The sequence below is a fragment of the Corvus hawaiiensis genome, chromosome 2 (genome assembly GCF_020740725.1).
Source record: "Corvus hawaiiensis isolate bCorHaw1 chromosome 2, bCorHaw1.pri.cur, whole genome shotgun sequence".
NCBI classification, from domain to species: Eukaryota; Metazoa; Chordata; class Aves; order Passeriformes; family Corvidae; genus Corvus; species Corvus hawaiiensis.
Genome location: NC_063214.1, coordinates 2,586,387 through 2,603,093, shown reverse-complemented (window position 1 = coordinate 2,603,093; position 16,707 = coordinate 2,586,387). Strand labels below are relative to the sequence as shown.

General features: G+C 37.9%; 1 protein-coding gene across 1 annotated transcript in view; it reads right to left on the bottom strand.

Annotated features, from left to right (window-relative positions):
* ZNF654 (zinc finger protein 654) overlaps nt 1-16,707 on the bottom strand; it is a 30,564-nt gene that overhangs the window by 13,022 nt on the left and 835 nt on the right. Inside the window, exons 2-5 of the mRNA XM_048294161.1 lie at nt 8,579-8,724; nt 5,509-5,590; nt 4,094-4,229; nt 117-319 (exon numbers count right to left, since the gene is read on the bottom strand). Of these exons, the coding sequence (XP_048150118.1) occupies nt 117-319; nt 4,094-4,229; nt 5,509-5,590; nt 8,579-8,724 (567 nt within the window). The remainder of the gene's footprint in view (nt 1-116; nt 320-4,093; nt 4,230-5,508; nt 5,591-8,578; nt 8,725-16,707) is intronic.

Here is a 16,707-nt window from a genome sequence, read left to right as displayed (position 1 = left end):
TATGACATTTGGTTCCACAAAATCAGAGTTCCACATGCTCCTCTTGACAACTCGTACAAAGCAAGTATAAAGCACCACTTCATTTTAAAAAAGAAATGTATACTGACAAACAATACCTCCTGGAATAGCTGATCTTCTAATGGTGACATATAAAGACAGGTGAAAAGAGCTTGATGGAAATACAGATCTTTACTGATATCTGGATGATTTATGCAAGATTTGATAAGAGCCATTGCCTCAGGGATGCGTTCACAGGCAATAAGGTATCTGGCACGGAGTTCAAAGAACAGTGGATTTTCAGAGCTTAAATATTTGTTAACTGCACAGAAAAGAAAGATTTAAAGGCAATTAGAATATGAAGTCCAAACAACAAATATATCTAAATGTAATGTTGTTTTTAATAACAAATAATATTAAGAAAAAATAAAGGCTCTGCTAAAATACCTATCAAATATTAAATTAAATACCATAAGAAATCTGTCCTTCTGCTTGCAAACAGAAATTGTTATTTTTCTTAAACCAGTAATCTAATTCAGTATTTTGTTTTTAACAAGTTAACACAAGGTGCTGCAAAGGATTAGTAAAATATATATTATATAGAAGCAGATGTGAACATTTTAGAGAAAGAAAATTCCCTCCTTTCTCAGCAGCGGAATCTGTGTGACTGCCAGAAGCACAGGACTGACATCACTTCCAAAGCCATAATTATAAATATTCAAAAAAACCCTCAAGATACTCATTATCCATTAAAATGTAAGACCTCAAAATGGTGAAAAATGTTAACTACAATTCACATGCTGTTGCCTCAAGAAGCTTTGAATGCCTTGATTTTCCTTGCCAAATTGGAAAACACACCTTTTCTTCCTCTGAAAGTGCTACTGGGCACAACTCCTATTTATCTAAATACATTTAAATTCTAGCTCCTCATTTCTGGAAATCTGGGTTTTGGCTCTGAAAGACAATCTTAACACTAATATTTGAATGAAATCAGCTCAAGAGAGATCCTGAAAATACTCAACATTGAAGTAACTGGAAATTCAGAAATACCTAGAACACGTGCTTTGTACCTCTATTATAAAAGTTCATACAGATTGTAGTATCTCTTCGGATTAAAAGTTAAAATATCACTCAAGGCTACAACTGCAGTACTCTAGTGTTTCATGTTTTAAAGAAAGAAAGAATGAGATTGTCAATTTAAAGGCAGTGAAAGCTGAAAGTTTATACCTTAGAAGGAATCAGTATTAATTGCAAGCAACTTAAAGTGAAACTTAAGAAATGGTTACTGAAAACCACACTCTCAACAAAGAATTTTTCCCCCAAAATGAAGAGATTACTTGTACAACAAGCTTTCAGCTAAAACTTCATTGGCTGTTTTTTTTTTAAATCATTCCTTATACTCAAACCCAGGATTTCTCTAGCATCTTTATTTTTATGCAAGCTAGTAGTGTCCCATGCTAATGAACACTTAGGAATTGTTATTCAAGGTTATCAGGTTTCAGTTTGATTTGTTAACAGATGGCACGGTAAGAAAAAAAACATCTCATTCCCACTATCCATCAGCACTTTTGAGAACAAACTCTTAGAAAACAAGAGGACTAAAAGGAAAGCCAGTATCTAGTGGTGGCAATGAACTGCAAGAAAAAGTGATTATACAGAAAAGTCCTTAACGCAAGAAAAGGCCTCTCCTTTTTTGAATTACCATCCTCAGGATAACAAACCACATCCTCTGTTTTGTATGCAAACATTACCCAACAGATTACTGAAAAATTAGGCTGGCAATACTCAGCTTTGGATAAGTGCTAACAGTAAGGAAATGCTGCCCATCTAACAAGTGGCTGTAACATCCTTTTCCCTTAAAGGAGGGAGAACTGCACTCCACAGCACAGCTCACCCTGTTCTACCATTCCCATTTGGTGCAGGGAACTCTTAGGTCTCTTCTGCTCCATAAATGAGACTCTGTCCTCTGCCAGCCTCCTCTCCCAGGGAAGGAGATCTCCCACACCCTACACCACTGCCAGCAGGAGCTCCCAAGGATGTGGGCTCCTATAGCCTCCACACGCTGTTTTCAAACAGAGTTCCAGTGATGCTGCTAGCAGGGCAGTGCTCCCTTCCTGCCCTGGAATGTCCTGTTTTCCCAGGGCAGCACACAGAGCTCTTCTAGCCCCCAAGCCAAAGACAACTGCCAGCTACAGCAGCATTTGGCCGAGTCTGTGATACACTAACGAACAACATTTAATCTTATCCAGGCAGTGATGCTTTGCTTTAGAGCAACAGACATCAACTCCCACCTCAGCAACTCATCACCTGCTCCATCTGACTGCACCTCCATACTGTTCTCTTCTAGATGCTCACCTTATTCTCCCTAGTCTATCACAAGTTCATTGCTCCTATGTTTCAACCCTACTATTTTTCTTTCAATGACTGCCTTTGTTTCCAGCCACCTCCAAACAGACTGTGACATCTCAAAGTTTACTACAACTCATGTAAAGGTAGGCACAGAGAGGTTTGTCTTGGCCTAAGCTTCTCCATGGAGTTAATGAACCCAAGACAGGATTATGTAGCTCACACAAACTGATTTTTGCAAGGAATGGTTGGTGATTCAGCAATAATAGGCAGTTTTTCCTATTTAAAATAACCCCTGAGGGAACTACATAGCCAAGTTTCAAAATATACACCAAACACTGCTAGCCTATAAAGCAGCACAGGATGTTTGCTTTGTGTAAGACTCCACAAGAAGCAAATTTTAGAGGAAGTGAGAGGAAGAAAGAGTGAGCTTCCAAAATATAATTATCTAAAATGAAACGTTTGTCAGCACAGATGAGATGTGTCAAGGGTGTGTGTGAGGATATCAGAAGATAAAAGGAGAAAAAACCTCTCAGCAGAGGGGAAGGAGATGCAGCCTGAAACAAAAGGGAACAAAGTGCTCATCTCATGACAACAGGCCTCATTCCTGCTCTGCCAGGTTAAAAACAAACAGCCTCAAACTGTTACCCATCATAGAGAGGCTTCATGGTGATCAAGAGAATCACTATAGCAAAGGACTAAACCAATTCTTTGCTGGAGAGATGGAGATAGAGACCTAATTCCACATCATTATCACCAAAATCATGCAATGCAGAACAAAACAAGATTCATCTTGGTTTTCATTTTGTTTCTGTAGGTATTTGACCAGAACTTTGAGATAGCTAATAAAAATCATGGGTAAATCTGTTGCTCAAGCAGTTGCTTCACAAAAGAGACAGAACAACAAAGACATAATGCTGTTAATTCGCTATCAAAACCCTTGTTCTGGTTAAGGAGGCAGCTCACTGAGCTCTTCTGACTTCAGTGCTCTTCCTCTCTCTCCAGAATGAGCACATTGTCACAAACACAATGATGAGTTTGTATCATGCACTTCACCATAATAACTAGAGAAGAACTGGCATTTACCATCACTATCAAACAAAAACAACTTTTAAGAGCTCCCCTGTGAACACTGCTGGTCAATAAGTTGCTTAAGATGCTAGTAAAGACTTTACTGCAGCTTGAGTATTTTTCCTCTTAGGAACTTTCATTAACATTCCAGTGATTTTGTTCCCATGCACTGCACCTTTCCCAGCTCCAGGAATTACATATCCATAAACAGAAAGCAGCTGTCACATGTAGCCATGGGCATCATTGGAAACAGAACCAAGGAAAGCCACAAGACCAAGTATTAACAACTGAAGAGAAAAATTAAATGAGTCAGAGTGCCAGGAGACAAATACACATCAGATCCTCTCCAGTCATGTTATTTCAGGAGTCTAACTGAAGCCAAGTTGGTCTCCATGCTCTAAGTGTACAGATCGGGTAAACCCACCCTATGAATTTTATTAACTATTTAGGAGCTGCCTGTGTCTGACCAATCTGATCTCTACATTATAAAAGCAGACTTAAATCAGCAAAGAAATTCAGCTTTCTGTCAAACAAAAAAGGGACCAGCACATTTTACTACAGAAAAATAGTTAAAACTCTGTGCAATGCCAGCTACAACACCTCACCCTATATATTAAAAAAAAACGTATTTGAACACATTTTTCAGTACTCTAGAAAACTACTGTGATAAAGGAAGTACCTAATTCCTGTGACACAGGCTTTGCTTTAAGAATTGCTTGTAATACTGGATCCTCCCATGGTCCACCATCTCGAATGATTCGAGTCACTAGTTCCAGGTTCAGATTTCTGTATTTATTTAGAAGGTTCTGACATTCCTACGTGTAAAAAGAGAAACAATTAGAAAGAAGATGATGTTGTCTAAAAATAGTTAGGCTCTCCCAAAAATACAAACCAAGAAACCCATGCATGGCTGAGTATTTCCTCAGTCAGTAATTTGAGCTACTAAGTCTTTCATTGACCATACAGAAAGTCCTAAAGCAACAACTGATATTATCTAAAAACAGCAATACAGAACTGTTGAAGGCCAAATTCATGACTTCTACAGCACTGAGAAAGAGCCTTCCATGTGCATAACAAAGCAAAAACACCTTTCCTTGGATTGAGAACATTACTGGCACACACTGAGACAAGTCTTCACCTCATAGCAGCCTGCACAGATTTAGACATGTTGAGCTGGATTTGTGATTTCTGAGGGAAAAACTGAATTAAGCCATGAGTCACCAGCCCTCAAGCAACCATTTTTCTCCAGATTTCTACATAACAGGAATTACGTTTGCCTGTAATATCATGGAATGATTTAGCCAGCCATGATTTTCACACATCAAGTTCCCTCTAATCCCTGTACCTTATTTGTTGTAAAAGTGTCAACAACACCATTAATCAACAGAAAATTTTAGTAGCGAGGAAGTTATCCAATATTGAAACAAAAAATGCAGCAGAAGAATGGCTTCCATCCACATTCAATTACCTGCTTTTCACTGCCAGTTCGATTACACAACTGATGCAGAAACAGTGCTGGCACATCAATTTGTAGAAGCAGTAATAGGTATCACCATAAAAATAACAAGGGAAGAACCATTTCTCATATGGTAGTTCCATGAGCAGTATTAATAGAGACACAACCCTGGTTTTCATCCTTTTCATCCCTTCTTTCCCTGCAAAGTTTCCTCTCATGGTGGCACAACCCTAAAAATCAATTTGGGTATTAAAAAAACCCAAACAAACCAAACCCCACACTTACCTGGCAAAACAAGTTTTTAATCCAGGGTCATTCATCTTATGCGGTTGTACATAGATACATAAAACTCTGTCCCAATCTACCCAAGAATAGAAAAATTTAAACTATCCATGTTTGTGCTGACTTGAAGACTTCATTGAGATGAAGCTTCAATTTCAAATTTACTGTTTAAAACCAGAGGGGAAACATGAGATGCCATGTCATGAACTGAATGTCATTAAGCCCTAAATAGACATAAACAAGCCGAGTTTCTTTCACTATAATGGCATGATTCCTCCAGGTCATATATTCACAAAAACTGTCTTTACATCTACTGAAATAATATTAAAAGTTTATATGAAAGTAGGCAACACTACCTGGATTGAACCTAAAATATCTTTCAAAGGATCTTCATAGAACTCATCCTTTCCAAAGAACAGCAGCAATTCAAAAAAACTCCTAAAAAACAGAAGTAGTGACAAGTCAAACTAAAAACATTTATTCAAAAACATGAAACTACTGTAAGTCTCTTACTTTTCACAGCACTCAAATCAAAATTAGGAATTTTGTGTATTCTAGACTTGTGTCCATGTGAAGTCACTCAAAGGTTTTTGGTGCCCGCCAATTCGTGTTTTCAAGCACTTTCTACAAACACACTTTATTTTATTTCAGCCTGTCTTGCTGTAACTGAAGTCCCTCTATGAAGATGGTGGTTTAAAGGTGTTAATTATTTTATCTTTTCAAAAAAATGCTTTTGAAGATTATTTGGAAAGGGACAGCTTTGGTGCAAACATGCAAACAAAACTACATTCACCTTCCGTGTGGCATTCAAATTCATACAACTTGAATTTTACCATCACCAAGTTTTTAAGCAGATCAGGTCTATGTCCAGCAAGATGAATTCACAGGTGTTACCCCGAAATGCAGAAATGCATTTCTGCAGAAATGGCAGAAGAAAGGACTGATACTTTCAACACCTGCTTAGATTCAACCTGGCTTGTGGCCTCCATGGTTTTTATCATCTTAAAATCCTGGTCTAGCATTTCATTTCTTTTAAATCCTGGTGGCAGAATCAGAGAGGTTGGTAAAAAGCAGCTTTCAATTCAGGCTTTCATTTGCAAAAGCCTCCCTCCAGATAATGCAGTTGAGTCAATTCAATCAAAAACTTGGCAGTCGGAGTTCGTGGGATCCGCAGTGCAACTGTTACTGTTCTGCCTGAAGATTCTGAGAAATTCCATTTCTACTTGGAAAAAGTACCAAGTAGGAATTGGACTAATGAGCTGCAATTGCTGATTGAGAAAGACATGAGCAGCAGACAAGAACTGAGCAACTCTCAGAGGGACAGGCAAGACTTCAAGAAATACTGTGCACATTAAAGGCAGTTTTTTCACCTCAGTAACATTTTCAGAAACACTGTGCATTAAAAAGGTCTTAATACTCACATAGGCATAATTAAATGTTCTACAGGAATAATTGACAAGTACCATAAAATCAAGATTTCCAATAGATTACACTGAATCAATTTTTTTTTTAACCAGTGATTAACTATGCCAAAAACAGGCCTAGAGAAATAAAGATACAAATTCATTATGTTCAGTGACAAAATTTCTCTCAAGGCTAGGTCTTTGAATCTCAACTCAAATACGCAATGAAAAAACAATCCCAACCCAAATAAGTACTTGGTTCTGAAAAAACATTATCTCTTTTCACATTAAACAAAATTTTGCAGCATACTTGACTCTCAGGAAAGGTCAGCCATGAGTCATGTCATGATGTGGCAAGCAGCCAAACTGGAACTTAAATAGTAAGACAAAACTAGTTAGAGCAAGTGATGCATGCATTTAAATTTGCTTTGACTGATTTAAAAAAAGGAGGATCTTGCAAAAAAAATCTGGAAATCAACAGTGAACAAGAGTAAACTATGATCTTCTGCTTCATCAATGCACTTGCTCATGGTCTAATAAAGGAAGCCATCAAAATATTTTTGTTTCCTCATCACCAGTCTCCAGTTAAAATTACTAGAGTCAGTTCCAACTCTGTTTATCTCAAAACTGTCTGCAGCATTGCACATCCACATTTATATCCATGTAGATTGACCACATCACTGCTTTGGCATCAGAAGATTGCCTAAAAACACCAGCATGGCACCATTATTAAGACTTCCTGATATTAATGCAAATGCTGCTTGATTTGATATGAATAGCAATGTTATTAAGCATAGGAAATAAACCAGTTGTTCCTGTTAACAGTTTATTGTCTGGTTACCAAGGAAGTCTTACTCGAGGATGACAATACAGTCAGGCAGAGTTTTGCTCTCCAAGAACTAAGATTTAATATACACTGAATTTTCAAAAGAGATTTGAGCAAGGTTGCCCAGGTAACTGCAGCTACTAAGTCCTGGGATCCCTTTATATCACATCACATGCAAAACTGTGCCAGCCAGGCAGAAGAATAAATAATCTGACCTCCTAGAATGGAAGCAAATCTCATGGAGTAAACCCAGTTCCAAAAACCAAAACAGACAAGGGTGACAGGAACTCAGTGACCAATTTACTTAATTATCAGAATGCATCCATCCAAAAAAATACCTCAATTTCCACCTTTTAATCGCCCAAGCTTTGCTATTTAAAAGTACATACGAGCATGGTTTGAATTTTGAGGTTTTTTCCTTAAAACTAGTGAAAAAACTCACAGCAACAGATGTCACCATGTTTTGATGCAGCTGCTCCAATATTCTCCAATACCTGAGAATTTTGGTTTTGGAAAGTGTGGTCTTATGAGGCCATAAATAATTCTCTGTCAAACAGTTTCACATAAACAAACCAGGAAATGTCTACAGTGAAGTTTGACCAACATTTAAAGACAGCTTTTATTTTTCCTTATGTCCAGTCTTCATGTGGGAAAATAACCAATGCATTAAAAAAATCAAAATAAGAGCAAGATTTAGGTCACAACATTCTGCAATTCTTGAAGCTGAATGTGACTCTGGGTCAGTTAACTGCATAACAAATAATTCCCGTAAGCATTTTGATGACTCAAACATAAAAATCCATGCAATTTTAAAGTAATTGACTTCTTTCTTAAGAAATTTCTCTTAAGAAGTACTTAGCTTATGACATCACTAGAGGTACAGAAGTAAAAATGTGAGATAAATCATTTTAAATGATCTACTGGCACAGGTTGGTCTTCAAATACTCCAAAATAAGTTTATGGTGATCACTCATTTCCTAGATTATTCATTTTGCCAGACATCCCTTATGACAAAACACTGTCATAGCCAACCTGAATATTTGACAAGGATGCAAGAAAGACTAAATTCTACTTAGCAATTCCTGGTTCTGTATAGCTACACCACCTGCAAAACCTCTTTTGGAAGCTGTGAGGATCTGAAACCCTTTTGCTGTGATATTGTAAAGGAAGGAACAATAAAAATGAAGAAGTACTCACAAAGCAAGGCTACTCAGTACATATTGTACGTGCTCACATTCAGCTGGGAATGACACACAGGCAGACGTGAAACAGCACAGCGCCGTCTGCAGCACCTGGAGCTGAGGCAAAGGGACCTGCCACCTCCCAGCATAGTCTTCAACAACCTAGACAAAAACATGGAAATACAGATTATTATCCAAGACATTCTCTTCAGCCAGAAAGAGGAAGTAGTTAGCACTGTACCTGCTTTATCTCCCCTCCCTCTCCCTCAGGACCAGAATTTGTAACCTAAAAAATGTGACTGTTTTCTGGTTTATGACCTACATCATAAAAGGAATATCACAAGGGACCTTCAACTGTTCTTTTCAGAGGGTAAGACAGGAAATACTTTCTCCTTATGCTGTACCACAGTAGACACTGCACTCTGCATTTAAAAACACAAGTTTTCGTTTTGGAAAGGGATGCAAATTAGAGAGTCTGTAACAACATCCAGAAGTTCTAGCCTAAAAACTTTCCAAGAGGTGAAAGAGTAGCCTGCACTCTTCCAGCCTTTGTGTCAGCAGAGAAAGTCACAAACATTCCAGCCACTCTTCCTTATCTGATCAAATGAGTAAATTTGGCTTTTTTTAACCATAGGATAAATCTAAGGCAACAGCAGCTGAGCTGGACTCGTATTTGTATGTCCATTATAACTTTTCCATCAAACTTACTTTATTAATTTGTTTGAAAAACTGCTAGCTTAATGCAGCAAATATCTAGGTCAACTGAAGAAGAATTAGCAGACTTGTAGATAAATACTTTTCTGCTTAAGAAGACTAAACATTTTGCCTCACAGACCTATCAAGAGTTCCCCAAAATAGTTTTAGCCAAGTCCCTTTTATAGAAAACCACAAAAGCCTGAGAAGAAACAAAGTAGACAGAAAGAACAAACATCCTTTAGAGGTGTGAGCCTCCAAAAAGTGAAGCAAAGGTAGAGATAAAGCATCACTTCCCACCACGATGTCACACAATGCTTGCACCTGATGGGCACAGTATAGAGACGTTCAAAACTGATTTCAAGCAATAAAAACAAAACTTTGGGTCCTACTGTACACCCTCACTGCACCGTCAGCACTCACCTGAACCCAGTATAAGCTCAATAGGAATTTAAGGACAGGGAACATCCTCTCCCCCAAAAAAGCCATCAGTTCCAGTCGGCACCAGCTCCCCTGTCACACAAATATCAGAGCCAGCAGAGAAAGGAACACAACAGCAACACCACCTTGGCCAGCTGGTCTGCAACTCAAATGTACCAAAAAAAATTCACAGCAACAGTCCCCCCCAACCCAAACTGCTCAGGAAGAATAGGAATAGCAAACTTTTTCCTGAATGTACCTGAAACCATGAATTCATCAGGAAAAGAGAAGTCCAACTGATCAATTCTCAGAAGATTTGCAACAACCAGGAAAAGATGGGGGCTTGGGGAATGTGTGGGCAAAAAGATAAAGTATAAAATAAATTCCAAACCACGCTTCACACACATTCTATACAGACGGAGGGGCAGGGAATAATGTATGTTTGTTTTACAATTCCATGTATCCTTCAGTGTCTGTTTTTAAATAATCTCATGGAATAACTTTTTCTGTAACAGAAAGTTAGCTCTTTTTTTGTACAAAATACTCAAGATGCCATGCTTTGAAACAGGACTGCAAAGCAGAGGACAAGTAGAAGTTTATCAGCACATTTTGAACAGGCACACTAATTTCAGTATAATGAACTCAGCCAAACAAGAACATAACCTTTTAGGTGGCCTGCTCCTTGTCCAATACACAGGAGAGAAAACCAGAAGGGAAGCAACCTTTTTAATGTGACTTTCTGCAACACCTGCTTTCAAAGCCTCTGTTAGGGTGCAATCTTGAATATCCTTAAAGCACCACCCCCCAGTCAGTCTGTACCTGCCATTGCTAATAACCATGAAGGGACTGGGCCTTTTTGTTTCCCCTTTATCATTCGGAGCAGATAAAGGCACTGAAAGGGAGGCTGAAACACCTCCCTGACACCAACCCCCCCATTCAGCTCCACCTTTCTCCCACACCAATACACTACTTCCCCTTCTATAATGTGTTCTAATAACTCAGAGGAAAATACAAGACTCAGATGTGTCCTATTAAAACAAAATCCAGACCAGACTTATAAAAAATTTCTGAGCACACAGCTAAGGCAGTTAACCCCAAAAATAACAAGGTAGTAATTAAAAACCTGGACCAGTGAAACAATAGCTTTTCCTGGAATATTATGTTTTAACTGATTAAATATACACATATAAAGTTATTTGGCTATATTCCAAAGAGTTAAGAGAAACAGTATTGCAAACAATTAGACTTGCAAATGCACAGGACACAAAACCCAAATGTTTTATGCGGTGCTAGGCCTGAAGTTGCTACAGCTTTTCCTGTTCCTCCACACAACAAAAATAGAAACTACAAATTCCACCAATTTTAGAAGTTTATCATTACTAGGATTTCAAACAAAGTTACTCCCATAGCTTCTTGTGAGATTTAACAGTAAAGGAAGTCACCGTAGGATTAAAACGACAACAGTTCTGTGAGTTTTTCTGCTTACAGTTCTCAGGCAAGGAAAGCCTGTTGGCAAATATAGTGGTTGTTATTCATCATAACAAACATATGTAGGGGTTGTCACAGAAGAGGACAAACCAAAAAGGGACAAGCTTAGAAAAACCAAAGTTGCCTGAAAATTAAAATCCATAATTAAAGTAACACCCACCACAGTTGCCTGATCAGCAGAAATACCAGAGCAGCTCAGATACCAAAGTTCAGCTCTAGAAGAGAATTTGAGTAATGGCAAATTTACTCTACCTGGAAACACCATAAAAAATAATCACAGCTTTTTTACTGTCTTTTGGACCTGTTCAGTGGATGAAGAGCATTTTGTTCTGTTTCCAAATACAAACAAGCAAACATGTACATACAAATAAGGATTTTATTAACCAAATAGAGAGTAGGAAAAGCCTTATGATTTATGGGTAATATGAAATATTATTTAACATGTAAAAGTTGAAAATGGCTTTATATTAAAAAATGTAAGCAACGGCTTTACTGCAATTCACGTGTAAATATTACATAAGGAGCAACCAAACATAATCACACTTCTGGCAAAAGAAAACACATCACCCAGCAACAGCATGACACATCCTATGAGACAAGTTTCTACCCTTAAAGCTAAATGCTTCCCCCTACTCTTAATCACCAAAATCTCATCCATCTCCTCAGCCTGCTTGAGGCAAGAACAATTCCCAAGACTGGCTTCCATATGCCCATTACATTTAGCAGCCCAAAAAGTCATGTATATTTACAATCTGTCACTTGCACAACAGTGAAAACTATACACTAATTCTAGAAAAGCAGTTTGGGCTGATTGGAGCACTGTAGAAAATGTTCCTATATATGACTTATGACTGAGAGATAAACACATATATTGAAAATTAGAAATATTCCTCCTCATCTTTTGATTAGCACCTCACGCCCCAAATGAAAGTCAGCTAAAGAAAGGAATTGTTTTTATTACACATGAAAGCAAGAACTGCCAATCTTCTGAACAACCACACGCTTACATCCACATCACTGGCAACCAGTAAAACACAATTTACTACATGTTTCAGTGAAGAAGTACCAATATTTCTTCTTCTCATCTAAACAAAAGGACATAACTTTTGGATTTTTGCATTACCTACTGCACTAAGTGTGCCCTCTCTAACTTGAACAAGCCTGGGTAGCAAGGCTATCAAACAGACAAGCATCACTCAATGGAGATCCTTCCTTTAGGTATAAAAACCTGCAACTCCTTTACAAGTTATAATCCTGATACATTTTTCCAAGGAAAAATCATGAGCTTATTTTCATACAAAACGTATACTTAATGAAAAGCCATTAAAACCTGGAGAAGTAGCAATACCAAGAATTTTGAAAGTGCCAAACAGGAAAGTTTCAGAGAAGTAAAAAGATGCAACAAAGATCAAGAAAAGTCTACAATACATTGTACAAATGGGTTTTTTTGGAAAATAGTAACTCCTTAGTTCCACCTGTAAAACAGAGAAATTATTTCCCTGGGTAAAGCTAGGCACAGCAAGCACAAAAGCTGATGAGAACCACCATGCATAAGAAAAGATTTTTATGATGTTAATGAAAGAGCACTGAGGATTGGAAGCCTGGAGGAGTCAATCTTCAGATAAAGGGGCTGCAAATCAACTGCTATTGTGAATTGTCATAAGCTGACTGAGAAGCCAAGTGCACTTCATTCACCACAGCCCAGTTGTGCATGATAGACCCTTATCAGTTTTCCCATCAAGTGTCAGAGGAAGGAGTGACACCACCTAATCCACGCCAAGGACACCCTTCTCCACACACAGGCATATCCTCACCACAAATGGAAGCTCACCCTTGGCATCCAACTTGGAAGTAAACAAAACGTGGGTTTGCCACATCTGTTTTGTAAAGATTTCCATTTAAACATGAATTCACTTGAATTTCCAGCAGCACAATACTAAACTACTACTAAGTAAATTGAACACACTGGTTTCCACCAGTCCCACATGTAAAAAACACCATAACAGGTTCATTTTTAAATTTAAAGGGTTTCAAGTAGTTATGGTACTCTTTGAAATTTAGTTACTGCAATGTATGATTGGCCCTTTGCAAGCTTTCATGTAACAAGCAATATCACCATTCAAAAACATGAAAAAGTCCAATATAACTTACAACAGTGCTCTTAAAATTTGAGCCATGAACAAGGATAAAGCATATTTATTCAGGAAGGTACAGAAACCCCAAAATATCAACATCACAAATTATTACATGAGAAAATGGGTGGTGACAAATTACAGATTCCGCCTTCCCAGAGAAATAAGCTTCAAGGATGCTGAAGAAATCACTATTCACTACTAGTATTCATGTGAGCAACATTTTTACAGCTGAGCCTTAAAATGGTGTATGTAGATCAAATCTGAATCCCAGAGGTCCAAAATTTAACAAAATAAAAGCATGGCATAACCTAAAGGTTTGGAATGGGTTTGTTTGCAGTAGCTTTGGCTGTTTTTTGGGTTTTTCTTAATATAAAACCAACAAACCGCTATTGATTTGAAGTCCAAAGTAAGAGCCAAAAGCAAATACTTTCGAATTTAAGCCCAATAAGTGTGAAAATATATTAAGCCCAAAATCAGAAGAACAAACATCTGAAGCTGTGTATTTTTTTTACTTCCAGCACCACAAAGCAAGACAAAAAACAGTTGAGTCATACACCCCTTTTTTCTGCCTGCTCAAATAAATCCAGGAAACGCTGTCTTCTCTAGTGTGTTACTATATTTTACTACTTAACTTTTTTATAAACCCAAGAATTGGTTTTCCACCAATTAATGTAAGCAAAGGAGGTAATCTTCCTTTCAGGAGTGGGATCATCCTGGAAGGCTGTAAGCTGATGCTACAGGAAGAACAGATCAAGGAGTGCTTACCCCTCACAGCATCACCTTGTTACTTGAGATGAACTCACCTTGTGTTTATCCCAGTCAGTACCAACAACATAAAATAACATCAAGTACAGTTATGCAGCCCTGTGGACAATTACAGAAATGCTGGAAGCAACTTGTAATGTTTTGATAGCATTTAATGTTATGAGAACATACCTTGAAAGAGAAACGAATTTCTTTTTCTAGTTAGTAAAATTGTACCCACTTCCAGTGCAATGAAGGAAGCTATATCCATTTTCCAGCTTGTTTTTAAATCAAGTAAACTTGGAAATTCATCCTTCTAATTAAAAAATATTCCCTTTCATTCTCAGACCAAAAAAGTCACCATCTCCTCCTCTATTTCGGCTGCCCACCTCCATTTGTATTTCAGTGTCACAGGGACCTCTCAATGGCTCTGGTTCCTGAGAAACCTCACAGAAAAAATTCAAATTCTGCACACAAACACAAGCTGAAACTCTTCCAAATGTTTAGGCTGAGGGAGTTTCTTCAAGGTACCACCTTTCAAATTTCTTTAACTTACAAAGTAGTTACAGATGCACTGTTCTTTTGCCTGCCAAAGCTGGGAACAGTAGATTTGCTTTTCCCAACATCCAAGTGGGTTTGGAACTTCACAAATAAGAAGAAAAGCCACATCAGCAAATTGTAGTAAGTAACACAGAAACAGCTGGTGAGATGTATAAGCTGGGCACTTGACTCATCTTCCAACTGTCTTTTTTCCCTTCCAGGCACAGACATCTTGATTTTTGCTTCGCCCATGTCATCAATCTCAAACAACATTCCAAGAAAACATTTCATTCCATTTTGCCTTGAAAGATTCAGGCTGTAACAACTCTCTATGACCCTGAACACCTACAAGACACAGATCTCAAAACTACACACGGGCTTCAAGATGGCACATTCCAACTTCATCTTGTATCACTGAATTGTGACTACCCATAAATTTATGGAAAATGCCCTCATAATCCTGAAATCTCATCTTTTTTAACTGGTACTTAATCGATCCAAAAGTGAAGTTGAGCTACAATATTCCAGGCCTCAAGAGAACTGGATCTGGCTGTTTACAGCAGTTTTTTTACCTTTCTAACATAATTCAAGGATTAAAGATGTGCACACCAATGCTTTTCAAGGTCCCAGCCACTCTCTTAAAGATCAGTAAGATTTTTCTGTCTACAGAAAACTGATCTACAGACTGAAAAAGGCTTTATTTACACCTTGCTTCATTTCTCCTGTAGTTCTTACTGAGTGATGCTCACAGACTTCACCAGCTTAACTACAAGCAATCCAAAAAGTGTTATTTTCAGGAGACAGCAAGCTTCAGCACCATGTCTGAAGCACGGCCATGTGTTTTGATAAGCTGTTATTCTGAAAATAACAATGTTTCTTTTGGGCAGTCCAAACTCCAGGCACCATCGCTATGCAACTATTTCTACAACTCCTACTGCACTTCCGACAAAAAGACAGGAGAGCAGGAGGCAAGTAGGACTTTTGGAAAGTCCAAATGAGTATTAAGACAAGCAAAACTATGTTATCAGAGCAAAGTGGAGTGAGGCAGAAAGGCTCAGTCTGCACAGCAGCCAAATACATCCTTCAGAAGATCTGGATAGAAAAGTACAAATATGTATTATGTGTATAATTACACACTGTCAATCCCATGAGGGAAAATGAGCTCATGTGGAGCACATACAACTTCATCTGTTGTCAATCCATAAATGTCACACAGCAACAGGCTTTTCACACCAGTACACCCCCCTAAAGATCTTGTGTTTGTGTAGTTAAAACAGTAGAAAAACCCATTACTAAAAAACATGCTTAAACAAAACACTGATTACATTGAGTGAGCACATGACTGCTGTTCACACCAGGCCAAATTTACACAAAACAAGCAAAAAAAAAAAATCCCTGGAGACAAATAGTTAATATATTAACTTACTCTCATCAGGATTATTTATGTTGCACATTGTTAAAAAGAAAGTTGAAGAGAAAAGGAGCAGAGCCCTTTACACACTCAGAACATTGGCTGCTTATGTGGAGAGTTCATCAACTCAAAGTAGGGGAGAGGACTTGGCAACCTTTCTGCACAAAAGAAACTGCAGGAGAAGTCAATACTAAATACATACCACATAAAATAGTTGTATCACAACTGTTTTCACAGGAAAATTCTTCCCCTGCTCTTACCATCTTCTGTTTCCTACTAATTCCTACCTTCCCTGGCATTGGCATCAGTATATGAAGCTATCACCCTGCCTGCACTCCCTCCTTAACACAATAAATTCAACATACAGTAAGCACAGAGAAAAAAATTTAAGACAAAGCCCTCAGTGTTGAGCAGAAGTAAACGTCTTGCCAACCAGTCAATGTAACCAAACATGATTGTCATTCCTGACAGTAGTAGAAAATGCCATACTTTCAAAAACATTCTTTTCTCCTTTTACTGGCTCCACAATTTTTTTCAAGTATCTAAGTCTTGAGAAATCATGAAACAGAAGAAAATATAAATGGATCAACAGCCTCAAGAAGCAACCTATGGGCTTAGTGAACACAACACCCCCCGAGATTACTATAAGCACGTACAACAGTAAATAATATTTCAAACAGAGTGTTTGACTGAATATTAAAACAGGAACAAAGT